Here is a 19,239-nt window from a genome sequence, read left to right on the forward strand (position 1 = left end):
GGGTTTCTCTCCTAAAGCTGCTGCCCCCGCGACCCGACCTCGGATAAGCAGCAGAAGATGGATGGATGGATATTTTTGTATGCTCTCTGTACACTTTTGGTCAAATTTCTCTGTGGTTTGAGTGCAACAAGAAATACTTGTAGGTGTTAACTGTTCAACTGTGACCAGCAGGTGAATAAATGTTCTTTTGTGGATTGTTTGTTTTAATATTGTCGTGGTCTGCAGTTAGCTAGAAAAAGCCGGCTGCGTCCAGCTGGCCTTAAGTTTTGTATCTTGAGAGTGCAGCGTCTGCCCAGTTAACTTGGGTCACATTTTAAACTTGTTGGACATTTGTGGGTCACTGATGGTGTAGTGGTTCACTCAACTGACTTCAGCAAAGGCAGCGTGGCTTCAGTTCCCACTCAGTGGTGGTATGACTAGTCAGTGTGAATAGTTGTCTGTCTCCATGTGTCCAGAAAGTAGCTGTTGACCAGGGTGTAGTCTGCCTTCTGCCTGAAGTCAGCTCTGATTAGCTCCAACTTATTGCTAAAAAAAATAAATAAAATATATGGATCGATCGCCATTTGCCATCAAGTTTTTACCATGTGACTTCTCACGGCTATAGAGAAGGCAACAAAACATTTCATTTGAGCATTTATGACTGAAACATTTTTTTAATTAGTAAATTTAATACCTTAGCTGTTTATTAATGGGAACTCCTGAAAGTCTCTGGCCAGTAGTTTTCAGACTGGATTTGGGTTCAAATTTCCAGCCCTGCGTCTGCGGATGTGACGACGTGTGCGCAGTGTTTACGTAAAGAAGGGAAAATGCAGTTTTATTTTCAGGATTACAATTCACAAAGTGCCTTTCAACAAATGAAAGTGGAAGTTGCATTGTCCTCTCGAACTTTGATCATTCTGATAATTATCTATTAATGCAAAATATTTAATTCCTGCTCAACTTGAAACTTTTTTTTTTTTTTTTTTCCTTCTTCCCAGCTGGCTCGCCACAATAAGATCCTGCAGCAGAGTCTGAGGCCAGGGTCTGTTTTGGGTTTTGGATCAAGCTTGGACCCTGACAATGAAAAGGACGATGCCCTTCAATACTATGCCAATCACACAGCTCAGATTGAGGTAAGAATTTGGCGTTATTGCATTCCGGTTTCTTCTCTGGATCTACCGAATCAAGTCATTACATTTGCCAGATTGTGCGTGACGACCGTACCATGGAGCAGATTGTTTTTCCAGTCCCCAACATCTGTGAGTACCTGACCCAGGAGTCGAAAATGCGTGTGTTCACCACCACTGAGCGAGATGACCAGGGCAGCAAGGTTAATGACTTCTTTCAGCAGTTTGACAATCTCTACAATGAGATGAGCTGGCAGAAGAAAATCCGAAGTGAGTCTTTGCATTTTGCGCCAAAAAACAAAACAAATTAGTCACTTATTTCAAGAATTGTTTGTGCACCTTTGTCTTTGTCTTCTGTCCATCTGTTTGTTAGCATAAGATATTATGAACTGACTGATGTTATTGTAAACATCAGAATCAGGATAAACTTTGCTGTCCCCCTGAGGGAATTTTTTTTTTGTATGGTTCCGTTGAGGGCTAGTGACAAACTGCTAAAATTCATTCCTGTATATGATCTTGACCAGAATTGAATTGAACCAGTTCACTGAGAGATGTTAGAAGTGAATAAGCAGACAGGTCTGTACCATTTTTACTGTATTCCCGGTTTGGGTGCAAAAATTGCATAGGAACTGAAAATAAAATGAAAATCAATTGTAATGAATAAAGTGTCCACACAAATCAAAAAATACCCTTTGTCTTTTACACTTAGCGAATGGCAGTGGTAATACAATATTTTTTTTTTCAATGATTTGAAGGATTAAACAGATATGTAATATTTCTTTATTTTTTTTCCTCTCACGTTTCCTTTTTTTATGTAGAAAATAAGGCTTTGTTTTGGTTCTCCCGCCACATTTCTCACTGGGGGAGCATCTCCTTCTACCTGGCCTGTCTGCTCAACATATGTGTGGCTGTATTCTACCCATTTGGGGATGATGGAGATGAAGGTGAGAAATTGATATATAACCTTTGTGTTTTATAGTATTACATTGTCTTCAATTGGATGTCTAATGTTGCATACAGTCTGGGTCATTTATGAACAAAATGTGGGACAATTCTGATCATGTCTTCAGGGTCAAAGCCAATGGAGGAATTCAAACTCTATAATGGTAATCTTTCTCATAATTATGATGGAGTTTTAGTGTTTCTATTGTAATGGGTGAACACTTAAGGTAAATGAATATTATCAATGAAAAGAGTAAGCGTTTGCCATTAAATATTAGTGAGACAATACATCATTTCCCAACAGTATTTGATTGTGGTATTGTTGTGTTAAGTTAAAAAGTTTAGCTCTGTATAATTAAATGGACGAAAGGCGGAAACAAATGTCACCATTCCCAATTTCTTTGTCTCCACAGGGATCTTATCCTCCTTCAACTGTGTATTGCTGTGGGCGGCATTGGCGACGTCCATTGCTTTACTTCCAGTACTACCCAAACCGTGGGGCATCCTTTTCTTCCTGGTCTTCCTCATTTTGCGTGCCATTTACACAATGGGCCTCGGTCCCGCTTTGTTGCTACTGGGTACCGTCAATGTAAGTGGCTCAAGACTTGAACTGATGTGTTGTTCTGTCTTCTGAATGTTTCTCTTGTATACTCTTCCAGTTGTTCAACAAGTTAATTTTTTTGGTGAGTTTTGTGGGAAACCAGGGGACGTTCACCCGTGGTTACAAAGCTGTCGTTATGGACATGCTTTTCATCTACCATCTGGGCTATGCGATCATCTGTGTTCTGGGTCTCTTTGTGCACGAGTTCTTTTACAGCTTTCTGGTAAGATACACCAACTGACCTGCCCAACACAAGAATGATGTATTGGGTAAGTAAATGCATTGTAGATGACTGATGATAATCTCACCCATACAGCTCTTTGACTTGGTAATCAGAGAGGAAACGCTGCTTAATGTCATAAAGAGCGTGACAAGGAATGGACGCTCAATTATCCTGACCGCAGTTCTGGCCATCTTTCTTGTCTACTTCTTCTCCATCATCGGCTTCCTCTTCCTCAAAGACGACTTCCGCATGGAGGTGGACCGGCTACTACCGGCATCAGGTCAGAATTGTATCAGTAATCGCTGTGGTAAAATAAATATATTAGGAGTGTGACGATATATCGATATCACAATAAATTGTGATACTTTGTCTCCCAATAGATTATCGATACGCCTACGCAAGTATTTGTAGTTAATATACAGCCACTATAACTCCTTTGTTCATTACTTATTGAGTAATTACTTGCCGGGCCACTAGGGGGAGCGCCTCATATATATATATATATATATATATATATATATATATATATATATATATATATATATATATATATTAGGGGTGTGAATTGCCTAGTACCTGACGATTCGATTCGTATCGCGATTCACAGGTCACGATTCGATTCGATACCGATTAATCCCGATACGAATTTCTAAGTCGATTGTTGCGATTTTTTTTCATTCAAATTTAGAAAATACTAATCAGTAAGCTTGTAGAGTGTAAGATTTATATGAAAATGTATTATTTATTTATCTGAAATTTCAGTCTTATAGAGGTTGTAATCTGTTTCATGTTTGAACAGCATTAAAATAAAATATTAAGGCTTAATGTTCCGTTCATATAACATTCTTCCATGCTCAAGGTGTGAATCCTAACCCGAAGTCAGACGTTTTGTTGAATATTTTTCCATTAAAAATGGAAGTTTAAAAATCGATTCACACACACGCAAAAAAAAAAAAAAGGCAATGATGATAAGACGTTGAATCGGTAAGACTACCGAATGAACAATTCTGAGCTCTTAATAAAAAAATAAAAAATAAAAATAAAAAAATCGATTTTTTTAATTGAATCGATTCGAGAATCGCGCGATGTAGTATCGCGATATATCGCCGAATCGATTTTTTTAACACCCCTAATATATATATATATATATATATATATATTAGAGCCGTCAAATGATTAAATTTTTTAATCAGATTAGTCACATCTTAGAATTTTGATTAATCACTGACCTGTTGTGTTAATTTTTTCGACATTTAATGTTATGAGGACATCTTCAAAAATTTATATCCGCTCCACACGCTCATCCTGCTTTTTCTAATCAATTCATTATTTACATAATTTAAAATGGGAAAAAAAATGACCTAGCTGCGGTCAAAATTAAGTGTGATTAATCTGTAGTAATACAATGATTAATGCGATAATTTTTTGTGATTAATTAATTAGTTAACGCTTTAACTTTGACAGCACTAATATATATATATATATATATATATATATATATATACATGTGTGCATATATATAAAATAAATATAAATATCAAATTTGGTCCTCATTAATAAACATTGACTCCAATGCCGAGACAAAAGTCAGTTGCGAATGAAACAGAAATGTATGCTGAGCCATCTTGTCATTCGCTTCAGGATCCACGTGATTGTCAATTAAGAGACTATTCGTCAATTAGTCTGTGCCTGCACGTGCACGGGTGCAAGTGGCACCTCTGAGCGTAAGCAGCGTGTGAGGAAGGGGGAGGGGAGGGAGGAAGACGCTTGTCTGCAAGGGCAGATAATTTCCAACAGTAGAAACCACAGCAGCTCCTCAAAGCTGAGGTACTTAACTATATAAAAGTTATTTGTTGTTTCACCTTTTTTTTTTGCAGGTTAATGCCAGGGAATCTAATCAGATCTATAATTAGCACTCGCTATTCTCGTTCACGTTAATGAGCAAGCGAGTATGTCATTATTCCGAACAATTTGAGGATGTTGTGTTAAATGTAACAATAATGGCACACAATTTTATTTTTTTTTTTTAAATAAGAGCTCTGTGTATTTAAACTTGATTGTAGTCAAAGGGGCATTCAGAATTTTCAAACTATCGCTCCCAGCTAAGCTTGAAAATAAACAGCGTGTTTGCAGCCACATGTTTTGAAAACGCTGCAGTGTGGGGGTGTTAATGAGCTGTGGCTGCAAGCGTTGCACGGTCAGGATAGACAACCAGCAGGCACATGTGCACCTGTTGCATAACCTGGTGGCCGCGCCATCCTGTGTACTGCCGAACAGCGCGCAGACACACACGCACACACAGCACAGCACAGCAGTGGCGGGTTACGTAAGCGGCGGCGCTCGTGCTTCTGTGGTTGTTGGCTCAAGAGGCAGCTGAGGTGCAAAGCTCCAGCAAAACCTGTGGAGAATGCTGTCGGTGTCCAAACAGCTGCCAAATGAGGGCTTTGACCCCTGCACCCCACCACGGCTCATCTGCCTCCGAGCTCGGCCTGCTTCCCTTTCTTTCTGATGATTGCATTCAAACCGAGCTCCCAAGCTGCTCGCAACTTTGACTGCTGTGCAATTGATTTGTTCAGCTTTTTTTTTTCCACGTAACACGTCGACATCCGCCCACCCAGCAGCTGCTGTTTACATAATAATCATATATCTTGCTGATTACCAGCACTGATTAGAAAGAGGACGATTTCATTTCTAAAAATGACTTGCTTTGCATCTGTTTTCAATGCCACGTGGACTGGGGCCCGTCCCAGCTTACTGGGGTGAGAGGCTGGCTGCAGCCTGCACTGATCACCTGTCAATCACGAGGCTGGCACCTAAAGACGGACAGACATTCACACTCACATTCACACCTATGGCAATGTAGTGTTTGTTGAACCCGATATACTGTGCATGCTTTTGGACTGTGGGAGGAAGCACTGGAGAAAGAACCCAGTCACGCCAAGGAAGAACATACATCTACAGCATCAACTCAATAGAGAGAGGCCAAAGTTGACACTGACACTGCTTAACATTCAATAACAAGTGCACGCCAAGGTTATTTTAGTTAATTGAAACTAAAATTCAAGAAAACTGTTTTATGACCGAAATAAAATGCAAACGAAAATGGTTTCGCTCCCATGGTGTTTTTTAAATATTGCACACAAGTCACACACATTTTTTTAAAAACTAACACTGAAACTAACAAACTAAAACTAAGCATTTATCTAATAACTAAAACTCATAAAAACTAACAGAGCCACCCTGAAAACCAATTAAAACTAAAATACAAATAAAAAAAACAAACTCAAAACGAAATTAAAATTAACTAAAACAAAAATTCCAAAACTATAATAACCATGGCGCACACGTGTTAACAAGAACTTTTATCATTTGTAGGACATGGACATTTATTTGATAAAGCAGTGACGGAAGATTCATGTACGAAAGAGCGATGTCCTGTTTCCACTAAGGCTGCTACTGGTAAGTTTGTCTTTTTGCTTTTGTTGTTGTGACACGTTCACTAACTCATTTCTATCTTATTATGAGAGGGAAACATTTTGTGGTTTGACTGAGATCTGAACATATATTAGCTTTTTGGCAGAAAAATAGCTGTTAACCACCCGACATTAGTGACGTTGTACACATGAACTCACACGTTATCTTTCACACACACATACATGCACACAGACATTCACGCAAAGATGATGACTCTTTCTGTGCTCAATGCTTGCGTACTTGTGTTTTTGGATGAAGACGAGGGAACCGAGAGGGTGTGCGACACGCTGCTTATGTGCATTATCACCGTGTTGAACCAAGGGCTACGGAATGGTGGTGGTGTTGGCGACATCCTGAGAAGACCCTCCAAAGAGGTCAGATAAGGACAGATTTGGAATGTACGTGGCTGACGTGCGTTTCATTGGCTAATTTGCATTTTCTCTACATTTTGTGCAACACTGGCCTATACAGGAACCTCTGTTTGCAGCCCGCGTGGTTTATGACCTGCTGTTCTTCTTTGTTGTAATCATCATTGTCCTCAACCTCATCTTTGGTGTAATCATCGACACCTTTGCCGATTTAAGGAGTGAGAAACAAAGGAAGGAGGAGATCCTGAAAACCACCTGTTTCATCTGTGGTGTGTACGACTCTGGCGTCCATAAATCCTACAAATTTTGCAAAGTTTGTAAGAAATTGTATGAATGATGGGGCAATATCTTCCAGGTTTGGAAAGGGACAAATTTGACAACAAGACGGTGTCCTTCGAAGAGCACATCATGTCTGAGCACAATATGTGGCATTACTTGTACTTCTTGGTTCTGGTGAGAGTGAAGGATCCCACCGAATACACCGGTCCAGAAAGCTACGTTGCCCAGATGATAGCGGTCAGTATTATATGCACACGCGCACAAACTATTCTAACCTCTTTCCAGTGCAGTATTTGCTCTAGCAACGGCATGAATCCGTCGCTCAAATGTGCTGTTTTCATCAGTCAAAATCTATGGGAAGAGAGTTCATTTGATTTCATTTAATTCATTTATTTACGTAATTGTTTAAAGTGACTGTGTGTAATCTTTAGCACCATCTAGTGGACAACTTCCCGAACGTAGTTAGCCCTGGTGGCGCTTGCATCGAGTGTCAGACCCAATAGGTCGACCGCCGCTTACCTTCCACAGCTGGGGCCTGCAGGTTGTTGTCGATGAGTCCCATGATTTGGGCTCCCATCGCTTGTCACCTTCTATTTTTACTTTTGCTAGCTTTTTTTGTTTTTGTTTTTTACTACAGCTTACTATAGCCACTCTTGTTCGCACTCTAGCCTATCGCTCCAACTAACTCCTGCTAGCTGCCCTTGTTAGCTGCTCCGGCTAAATCCGGCTCGCTCGATATTCCAGCGTCGCCCTACCGAGCTTCACATCGGCTGCCAAGTCACTGTTGCCGAGATGCTCGTTTGCTCATGCAAAATAAGAATTTGTGGGAGACTTGGGAAGTGTGGTCTATCTGAGCCACCGTAGTGTGTGTTTGAAACGCATGCGCTTCGGCTGCGTTCTATGGTATAGCCACATTTAGTGGTCAACTACTACACACTATCACTTTAAAGAAAACAAATGAAGGGGCAGAAAGAAGTCAAACTTGTAATATCTGCCACTAATCAACACAAAATGAACGACAGCCACAGTCAAGGCATAACAATTTTACAAAATTACGCAAATTAATTAAATATAATTTCTTACCGCATATCACTATCTAGCTAGCTAGCTAGCTAGCTAGGATACCTATTGCTAGCTATCTATATATTTGTAATTGTGCTTTAATACATTTCTTAAAAATACAGATAAGTACACAGATTTATCTAGTATCTCAGTAAAAATAAAATAAAATAATCAGAAAATTAGCCAACTCTTGTTTCACTTTTATTAGAGAATAAATTATCAATCATTAACAGGGGTCCCTCACTAATTCATGGTTTACTTATTGTGGATTCCCTAGGTCACGGATTTGTATTTGGGTCCAAAATTCAGACATGAAGGGGTTTATCTTGGGTTGCACCTCACTATTTTGCAGGGTTTTCAGGGATTTTAATTTTCTGCATTTGCCATTCGTTAGGGAAAGGTCATATACAGTATAGTCATGCGTCATAGACATGTTTGCCTCGACTGCAAAGTCACTATCAAACAGAGACTGAGCCTCCAGGCCTGTGCCAAGCATCATTTCCTTCTGCTTTTTACATGACTGGAGAGCGACATGGTTTGGTTGCTAAGGTAGTCTGCCCTCAGGAATAGAGTGCAGTTAAATAGTAATTAAAGCCAGTCCAGCTCTATTAGCATCAGTGCACCAACTTGCAACACTGACACACAGAGCAGAACGTGAAGGAGGTAATGGCAGCTAAAGGTGTTCCAGTTGGTTAATGGATTCAAATACAACCTCGGAGCATAATGGCACGTTTAGGATTAACTTTGATTTTGAGATTGGGTAGAGGATTTGTCACATTATAACAACCAATTTGCATGACAAACTCAAGTTTGATATGCATCGGCAGAGCTTCACACTTCTGTTTAAAAAGAAAAATGAACTTGGTATGCGTCGGGTTTGGTGGGACACTTGACGTGTTGAAAAGCATCATTATTCAATGTACGCCCCGTCAGTGTATGCGTATGCTTGTGTTTGTGTGTAAAGGGACAGGAGCTACAGGCCCAGCAGGTACTGCATCAGCCGAGTTATATAACCCATCTCAAGTGGCCCGCTAATAGCTCAGCCTGCCTGGCACGTGCTCTCCTGTCCCTTTCGCTCACACATACGCGCACACACAAAGCACACTGTCATATTTTGAGCCTTTCATTTACCCTACAACACACACACACAGCAAGTTATAGAATGGAGACCCAAAAAAACAGCACAGTAAAAGCCTGCACAAAGCAGAGGTCAATTTATCTAATTTTGTAGGATAAAATCTGTTGAGCTTTACATAACAAATTTCAGATTAATATCTGTGTGCGCGTGACAGCGACAGAGAGGGGGAGAGATTAACGTAGAAAATTGACACTATCAACAAATCAGGTGTGAGTTTAAGGTGACATTGTTGCCATCACTCTCAACACACTGAGCTTTGTGTGTCCATGTTCACGCACTAAACGGCTGAGATTGTGTTTTTCTGCTGGGATTACATAAAAAAAAATCTAAATATAAACACAACTGGCTTTCTCTCTCTGTTTCGACCAACCTTGTTGGAATCCTGATAATTTATAAACGTATCCATTTACTATAAAGGATACTTTGACTCATTGAGCCATTTTCAACAGTAAAACGTTATTTTGTCTAGAATTAATATGATAACGTCATTTTCTTTTCATGAACAATTTATACCTTTTAAAAACTAATTTTTCCACTTGCTGTCGACTGAAGATGACATCACCTGTGCTGAGGAAGCAGGTAATGTCCAATCATGGCTCAGTCTGCTGACCAAACCCAGAAAACAGGTGAGCCTTGATTGGTCATTACCTTTTTCCTCAGCATGGGTGATGTCATCTTCAATTGACAGCAAGTTCAAAAAATAGTTTTCAAAGGTATTAATTGTACAGAATAAATTAAGTTATGAAATTCATTCGGGGCAAAATGTTAGGTTTTTACTGCTGAAAATGGCTCAAACCTTTTAAGTATCTTTTTCTGCTCTTCAAATTTAACTCATTATTTTTTATCCCCCCCAATTTCTGTACAATAACTCAAAGGTGTGAAACTTTATGATTTCTTTTTAACTCCATATGTTCAAGAAAATGTTGGCATTTGTTTTTACTTAAAACATTGTAAAAGTTGATGGAGACATTTTTGAGTTTGTGGATTTGTCGAGCAAATAATGCTGTGCTGTCCTGTACTGTTTGGACTACGGATGTGTGATATCGCCTAAAAATTCTATCACAATATTTCAAAGAAACCTGCTATGACGATATTGGTAATAATTACTGAACAATAGATTTATGACTTTGGAATAATAGCACTTTTATTGCAGCAACAATATTTAAGCCACCTTTTTTTCCCACAATTGAAATGTAAACAAAGTGCAAATATAGCAACTTTAATGGAATAAAATGGAATAAAAATGATACGGTAGCAGCCAGTTTGTGGTGCCATGCTTTGTACATCGCGGTATTGTTAAAAAATGTTTTTCCTCTGCGATTGTTTAGGCAGTGGTTATTTTTGCTGCAAACGGCAACCCTCCTGCGAGTGTTATTTTGCCGTGAATGCCTCTGATTGGTTAATCAGAGGAGTGAGAAAATGCCGTGATTGCTTGTTGACATTATTAGCGGGTAATCGGGTTTGTTTGCGCTTCTGTGCGACAGCACCGCACGCACCATTTTGTCGAGAGCACGTTAGCTTAGCGGCCGGTTAGCATCACAAACAGATTGTTTATCTTGCCCAAACAATACCCGATCGCTTCAGTATTAACCACCCACCGTCTATTTTTTTTCCCCTTCATTAGGAGTGCGTCTAATCAAGAGTGCTCCAGTAATTAATGAAAAACACAAATGTGCATGTACGCTATACTGTGTGACAGAAACGCAAACAGCGTCTCGTTGAGAGCACATTATAGCTTAGCAGCTGGTTGGCATCACAAACTCACGTGAACTAGATGGCGAATTACCGGTCACGATAAAATAAGCACCGCTAACAATATGCGACCGCGACCTCTTGTAACCAAACATCCTCCACACGGCGAAGCTCACTCCCAGAAATATTTTTTATGGAGCAGTGAATGACGCATGTACGCCCAAATTCACACAGACGTAAAATGTTACACACTACGTCATCACCTCAATTTCGCGATATATCAACTTTTTATCACCTCAAAAAATACACGGGTAATATCGTCGACGGTATGATATGGAACACCCCTAGTTTGGACCTGAGGCTCCTGAGTCAAATCTTTGTTGGCCTTTCTGCATGTGCAGTACAGTGCGTACACTGATGGGATGGCGCCTGATGCAACCACGAGAAGCACATGGAAATGTGTAAATGCATGCTCATGTAGGTGTCGAAATTGATCAGTGGAGCAACAGTGAAGCCAAGTCACTCGGGAAAAAAACAGCACTAAGTTGACCTGAATAGCAAAATAGACAGATGCAAATCTTCAGCTTGCCTACAGCCATGCTTCAATATTGAGTAATTACACCAACAGTAGCAACTGTGTTTCAACAGAAAATTGCTGTCTTATTCTTTTGACGTGCCTTTTTAAAGTAACAAGCAAGGAAGAAACCTTCTCAGAATTTTGCAGTTTTTGCGGAATCTATAATTTTCATCCTAATGATGTTATTGGGTATGTTGGGTTTTGAGATAAGAGCAAGAAAGCCCAAATCTTTTTTGCTAGCACTGCTCATGCACAGCATAATATGAAACAAAAATAAGGAAATAGTATTGTTTATTGTTTGGAACGAGACAATATTGGATGTTTGTCCCATATGAGTCATGTTTTTGTGGACACATATAAAACACCTTAGCTTGTCGCAACCAGAGATAGGAAGTAACAAATACCTCATTACTGTACTTGAGTATTTTTTTTTTGACTACTTTTGTTTTATCAATTACATTTTAACATGAGTATTTATATTTTTTTACTTGATACATTTTCAAAGCAAGGTGGTTACTTTTACTTTTGTTTTTAAATGCATGAATAATACTTGACCTGGAAGTAAAAGCAGCGGTACCGATAAAAATACTTTTTACTTCTACTGAAGTACTTTTCAAAACCTGTACTTTTTTTTTTTTTTTTTTTTTACATTTTAATTCAATTCCATTTCAGTTCGATTAAAATTTTGTATTTGATTCCTTAAAAAAAGAAATGAAAGGGGACAGAAAGAAATGAAACTTATATCTGCTTCTGATCAACACAAAAAAGCTGACTCTAGTAATTGACTGAGTACTTTTACTTTAACCAAAGCTGTTTTTTACGTAAGTGATTGTACTTTTACTCAAGTAGAGAATGTCAATACTTTTCCTATCTCTGGTCGCAATGCAATTTTAAATACATTGCAACAAACTCATACTTGCACATTTTGGAAGGGGGAGGGGTGTGGAATGAGGAAGGGCCAGTCACGGCATACCGCGCTATGGCTGGAAAGGTTTTGGAAAACCATCCACACCGTTTGGTTCAAATGTTTCAGTGTGGAGTATTTCTTTGTCAACCTGGTTCATGGTGCGAAAATTGTTGTGGACTGCTGATCACTGTTGTCCCCACTAATAGACCTCCAAACATTCACTTATTCATAACCACAGTATTCAGATTCAATTACTTTTATTAGATGTATTACATAAAGAATAAAAAAAAAAAAAAAAAAAAGTATGCTCTATGTGTAACCGGAAATCTATTCTTATTATATAAGAGAAGGTGGAAGAATACCTCACTCCTCCTACAGAACACGGCGTGGCGGTGCCAGTCACATCCCACTCGCGCCGCCGATTAAGTCGTCTTATCAGAAGGGGCCAAGAAATATTACACAAGATCAGCTGACGACAATTTGTCTGCGTGAAGGAATGTCTCCCACCCACTACACGTTCATGCAGATGCACACCCACACACACACGCACACTTTGTATTACAGGTCCAAGTCCATTACGTAATGCCGCTGGTTAGCTTTATTTTCTTCAGTGACATTTTATATTTAAACATTTTATTTTATTTTTTTATTTTATTTTATTTTTTTATTTTTTTTTGCCCAAGGGACACATTTTGAGTTCTGATAATAGATAATAAGAATACATTATTTGTTTTAATTGTGCAAATGTAAAAAAAAAAAAAAATCATAATTTAACTAGACTAAATGCAATTTCTAAGAAATTGTGTGGGAATGCTGAAAGCTGAATGCTAATAGCTGAATGCTCATGAAGTAACTTGAAGGATAACATGTGAAAATTACAAAGTAATTACTAGTAGTAGTAGTGGTGGTAGTAAGAATAGTAGTCGTAATATTAGTATTACTAGTAGCTACTTAGTATTACTACAACTACTACTACTAGTAGTAGTAGCTAGTAATTACTAAGTAGTATAGTAGTGAATGTGTCATTGAACATAAAATTAAATGCAATAAATATAACGTATTAATCGATAATGAAAGATAAATTGTAAGAAAATTACAAATGATCAATTGTAGATGAATCATAAATGAAAAGTTGAAAATTAAATGCAACCAGCCTAAGGTGGGATTCGAACCCTCGCCTCCTGTTTACTGGTCACAGGTCTGTTTCAGTAGTCTACCCATTGAGTTACTTGCTGTCATCATTGAAGTGTCATGCTTTCAGCATTCCCACAATACAGCACATTTAAATTGTTTATTTTAAATTAATAAATACATTTAAATTAAACAATTCTAAAAAATGATCTTAAGGCAACAAATATGATAGGACTCTTGTCATGGAATGTTTGAATGTAAATGTTGAGCCGGCCTATTAAAAAAATAAATAAAAATAAAATAAAAAAGATAAATGGGGCCTGTTGACCATACTTTGCCCACCCCCATTCTCACTATTTGTGGTTCATTCAACCAGTTTTACTTTTCTTTACACCAAAAATGACTGCGAAATAATGAACTACTCAAAATAAATTTTATAATGGACAAAAAAAAACATAATGAGTATTACACACTCAAAAACAAAACCACTTCGATCCAATTTGGGCTCTTGCCAGTTATTAGTCATAATGAATGTATGACCACGATTATGCGCAGCCCTGAGAGAGCAAAGCGATCTTGCTCAAATGCAAAGCAAAGACCCGGTTTGTGTTCTCCGAGGATGATTTAGATTTCGAAGTTGTCAGTTACAAACACCTCCATGTTTACTCTTCCCCTGCAGTCTGGCCGAAGCGCAGTAACACTCCCCGAATCACACCCCGCTTGAGGCCGGCTGTGCCAAAATTACCACCGCTGCCGTCTCCTTGACATTCTGACTCAGCTCGATTTCGACCGTTATTCACTTCATCCTTCTCCCACTTTCTCTCACGCCCTCTCTCTCCTTCATCTCTCAGGAAAAGAACTTGGAGTGGTTCCCCCGAATGAGTGCCATGTCTCTGGTGAGCAACGAGGGGGATAACGAGCAGAATGAGATGCGATCGCTGCAGGAGAAACTGGAGAGCACCGTCACGCTGGTAGCGCAGCTCTCCGCCCAGCTGTCTGAACTCAAGGAGCAGGTAAAAAGCCATTTTCATACTCTATTACTGTACACCACCATATTAGCTTGAGCCGCTTTTGACCTTAAAACATTAGAGGGCCAAGAGGTCTTAGGAAATGGGGCATCCTTACATAGTGGCCTCACTTTGGAAATCCTCTTTTGAACAACTTTTAGGGACCTTAACTCATTCAAACACAAAGACGTATAAATACGTTTTTCAATACTTTGTTCTTCACTCCCAAAAACATATTTATACGTTTTTGTTTCTGTTTTCTTTTTTTATGCTAAATCATAAAGATAGAGCTTCTGACATGAAGAGGTTGTTTAAAGCAATGGTAGTTATTGCAAAAAAAAAACGGCCAGCAGGTGGCAGAAGAGTATAAGAGATCAGCCAGGGCCATTTGCAAAAAGCTCTTTTTGCCAGTGTTTTCAACAGGTTTGTTAATAATGATGAAACTTAGCAATATTCTAATGCTAATTGCTGCAAAATGGGAACGGATATGTTTTTATAGCAATAGAACAGAACATTCTGTGGACCTTGCAAAGTCAGTCAAAACCCAGTAAAACAGGCAGGAGCAAAAGGGGTTGCTTCTGTGAAAATGGCTGGGAATTAAAGAGTTAATGGAGATGTATTAGGCATCATTTGTGTTGCTGAAAATAGTCCACATTTTCTTGTCTCATCCAATGACCAAACAAATGTCCCCCCTAGAATGGGGTTTGAATCTGTTCACTCAGTCGGCTCATGTTGTTCTTCTGTTGCACTTAGAAGTTCATCTTCTTGCATGGTGTGACTTCACAGACTTTTTGCAGTCTTGGATGATGTCGTCAAATTAGGCAGTACCAATGAATAGCTGGCGTGTCACTTCCCCCCACTCATGACATTAGTCAAGAGCAGGGGTGTCAAACTCATATTAGCTCAAGGGCCACATGGAGGGAAATATATTACCAAGCGGGCCAGATCGATAAAATCATGGTATGTAACTTAAAACCAATTGGCGTCAATCATACGCAGATTTTCGCTTTTTTCCCCTTTTTTTTTTTGTGGGTCATCCTATTATAGTGGGGCTCCACTGTAAATATATTGTTGAAAAAAATAGCACAAATGCAAATAGAATGCGGCTCCACTTTGCCTGTATGAGTTCTGGGCATGTTATATCTACCTTTTTGCATATAGATTTTTCCCAGAATACTTTGTGTGGTGCATTTAATTAAGTTATAACTAAGGACGTTAATCCTTGTCATATGTATTTATGTTACCGGTAATTTAATTTGTGTCGTATTTAACACGTTTATGTCAGTTTATGATTTTATTTTTATTTTTTTTAACGTAACTTTAGGTGGTGTGTAAAATAATGACATCCAGGGCAATTCCATTTTATTTTATTTTTTTTACAATACAAAATCATCTTGCGGGCCGAATTAAACCGGTTTGCGGGCCTGATCCGGCCCGCGAGCCGCATGTTTGACAACCCTGGTCTAGATCTTTCAAAATTAATCCATATACACTGTTCCCTCATTTATCACGGGTGTTATGTTCCAAAAACTACCCGTGATAATGGAAATCCGCATTATTATTATTTTTTATTTTATTCCCATTAATTATATATATTATTTTTTTATATATATATATTGGGGTTTTTTTTTTTTTTTTGGTAAGATTTTTACTTGTGTTTTTCATTTACATTCATTTTTTTTCCATTAAAATACTGTTGTTGTTTTTTTTATTTACTTATTACAGTATATATATTTTTTCATTTATTATATATATATTTTTTATTTTGGTAAGATTTTTAGTTTGAACGCTTTTTTTATTCGTTTGTTTTTGTTTCTTCCATTTAGTCATTTTTTTCTATTAAAAGCATGTTTTTTAATGTACTTGTTACACAACACAGTATATATTTTCTATCTCTGGAATTCAATGTTGTGGATTGACGGGACAGACACCGTTGGAAAGGTCTCGCTGAGACGAATCCGCGGATGCCCGTATGTCCCCGGTCGGACATAGGGTTCGAGAGACACGGCCGCGCAAAGACAAAAAAAAATTAATAATAATAAAAACAAAAAGCACGTTGTAAAAAAACAAATCACGCAGTAAAAAATCCGCGAAACAGTGAAGCCTCGAAAATTGAACCCGCGATAAACGAGGGAACACTAACTCAGTAATATAAAATTTTGAGTGAGTTGATTTTTTTTGGGAAGAAATGTGCAAATTGACTTCTTGCACTGAATGTTGGTTTGCTTTACCGCAGTTTTGTGCTGTCCTTGAATGGTCTTTTTTTCTTTTTCTTTTTTTTTTCTTCAAGACAACCCTTTGCACTTATTTTGTTGTTTGCGTCAAACCCTGTTAAGATAGTGGATCTTTTATGCATGCATTGGAAAATGTATTATAAAAAATGACGAACATTAAGATCACACGTATTTTGTCCAAGTGGCGTTTTTCTTGTACATTTAGAAGTACATATATATCTTATATGTAGCACTGATGAAATATGGTGGGCCCCATTAAGTTGCCCATCCTTGGGCTACAATTTTGTTGTATCTACCCATGCAATGACAACAAAGGCTTTCTATTCTATTACATGCTATTTATTGACTGTGGGCATGTCACTCCCGCTTAACGCTGGCAAAAAACAAAGCACCAAGGATCACAATTATGTTCCAAATATAAGCTCAACTTCTCTATACAGCTTTGACCTTTGACAGGTTAAAAGTTAGCCCGGGGGTCATGCGGATGACTGCGCTGACGCAAACGTGTGACCGGTCACTCCCATCACCTGCCTCCTCGGCATGTGATCCCGGTCACAGACTTGTCCTTGTTCCTCTTGCAACAGATACAGTATGTCAACGTAACGCTCACTGTGGGAGATTGACGCTTCCAATAAACAAAACAACAACCTCCGTTACGCAGTCACGGCGGTCCGACGGAGCAGCCCGATGCCTGTTATCGTGTGCGCGGCGTCCGCTCTGACCACCGCGTGCTTGTGTGTCCTCCACAGATGACCGAGCAGAGGAAGCACAAGCAGAGGCAAGGATTATTGGTTCCTTCGCAGACAAACCATCACGTCTCAAATCACTGAAGGTCTCACAAACCTAACAGGACATGATGGATGAAAAAAAAAAAAAAACAACGCAGATGCATATGTGAACACCGAAAGTTACGTCAACAGCGATTGACAGTTGAGAAGTGGCTTTTGCATGGCAGCGTTGCCGTTTGTGGGCCACATCCTCACCCATGTGCCGTTCGGAGCAAACTGTCCAGTTTGCCCGAACACTTGCAATGGTGAGTGGATCTGCTATGTGAATGATTGAGTGGACTTGGCACACATCTGCCAGTTTGGTGTAAGTGTTAGTGTGCCCAGTAGAGGGTGAAGGGAATTGTCGTGGTAAGATTAGGTGTTTGCTGTCTCAGCCCAAAAATGCCTTCGTTTTCTTCACGTCGTCAGATCAGAAAATGGACAACTGGTACCGAGATCAGTATACTCGAATGGGAACTATGTTTCCTTATTCCTTTTAGATTTCTGCTAAGAACTTTTTTTTATATAACTGGAGTATTCTTTTTTTTTTACACTTTTGAATCTTTGCTGCCTTACTGGTGTTTTAAAACTGGATTACCCTTTGTTTAAAAAGCACTTTTTCCATATGAAAGGGAGAAACTTGGTCAGTTTGGGAGGTTTGCCTTCGGTTATGATGCAATCACTGCACCACAACTTTTTTTTTTATTATTCAGATTTACACAGAGTAATAATTCACTGTGAATAAAATGGATAGGTATTACTTGAAAATGAAAATTTTACGCCTAAACTGTACATTGGCATAACTGGAGACAATAAGGAGATTTATTTTGAATGGGATGTCGGGTCTTCTCTTTCCTTTAAACCTTTTCTGTTTAAATAAAGTGAATATACAAATGTGATGAAGACTTGTGACTTTTTCTCCATTTTGTTTGCAAAACAATTTTTTTCTCTGTGAACAGAATGTGGCCTTTTTCATTCGTATTTAAACTCCAGCATTTGGTTACTTCTCCAAAATTAGAAATGAAACTTATTTTGTCATGTGAGCGGTTTCAGTCAGGTTGCCAGTTGCCACACGAGAACTCGATCGAACTCGACTCTTGGAGTCACTTGCCAGGTGTGTTTAAATGTAAAAAGTCTTTTTAATGCATTGAAGTAACGTTTTGTCACCCTGCGATTGACTGGCGACAGTTAAAGACGAAGTCAACCCATTTTCTTACATTAAGATGCTCTATGCAGTATTAAAAATATTGTAATTGATATTACATTTGTGGAATATGAATACAGTAAAGCAGAAACTTCCACCTGTTTTTATCCATCTCAGGGGGCGGCCATTTTGTCTCTTAAATGACTTCTCAGAGCTCAGGTAGCAACCAATCACAGCTCAGCTGGTAGACATCACATGGCCAAACTCAGGTGAACTGTGATTGGTCATAACCTTAGCCTTGAACAACTGATGTGTTTTCAGCAAGTGGCAAAATAGCCGCCCCCTGAGATGGATAAAAGTGCATATAGTGAATTGCATACTAAAGCTTGCGATTAGCATTAGCATCCACAATGTGATGTGACACTCGCTAATACAAAGCTATTAATGCTTTGCCACCTTCACGTTTGTCCTTGTGTAACCCATAAGATTAATGCGTCCCACAAAGTCACCCAAGTGTCCTGACGTTAGGGAAACCACCCCACCCACCTCCCCCTCACCTCCTGGCTTGGCTGTGCTTGTTTACACCG

At 38.9% G+C, this 19,239-nt stretch overlaps 1 protein-coding gene across 4 annotated transcripts in view; it reads left to right on the plus strand.

Annotated features, from left to right (window-relative positions):
* itpr2 (inositol 1,4,5-trisphosphate receptor, type 2) overlaps positions 1-18,407 on the plus strand; it is a 63,484-nt gene extending 45,077 nt beyond the window's left edge. For 3 of the 4 annotated variants that reach the window (XM_077516537.1, XM_077516540.1, XM_077516541.1), the window contains 13 exons: positions 978-1,112; positions 1,184-1,376; positions 1,925-2,050; positions 2,177-2,212; positions 2,462-2,637; positions 2,708-2,872; positions 2,966-3,152; positions 6,248-6,331; positions 6,605-6,720; positions 6,818-6,983; positions 7,070-7,230; positions 14,352-14,513; positions 17,491-18,407. In XM_077516537.1, coding sequence (XP_077372663.1) covers positions 978-1,112; positions 1,184-1,376; positions 1,925-2,050; positions 2,177-2,212; positions 2,462-2,637; positions 2,708-2,872; positions 2,966-3,152; positions 6,248-6,331; positions 6,605-6,720; positions 6,818-6,983; positions 7,070-7,230; positions 14,352-14,513; positions 17,491-17,571 — 1,788 coding nt within the window. In that variant the 3' untranslated portion in view covers positions 17,572-18,407. The remainder of the gene's footprint in view (positions 1-977; positions 1,113-1,183; positions 1,377-1,924; positions 2,051-2,176; positions 2,213-2,461; positions 2,638-2,707; positions 2,873-2,965; positions 3,153-6,247; positions 6,332-6,604; positions 6,721-6,817; positions 6,984-7,069; positions 7,231-14,351; positions 14,514-17,490) is intronic. The other variant, XM_077516539.1, reaches the window with a different exon arrangement.
* The last annotated feature ends 832 nt before the right edge of the window (positions 18,408-19,239 follow it).

The sequence above is a fragment of the Festucalex cinctus genome, chromosome 3 (assembly GCF_051991245.1).
Source record: "Festucalex cinctus isolate MCC-2025b chromosome 3, RoL_Fcin_1.0, whole genome shotgun sequence".
NCBI classification, from domain to species: Eukaryota; Metazoa; Chordata; class Actinopteri; order Syngnathiformes; family Syngnathidae; genus Festucalex; species Festucalex cinctus.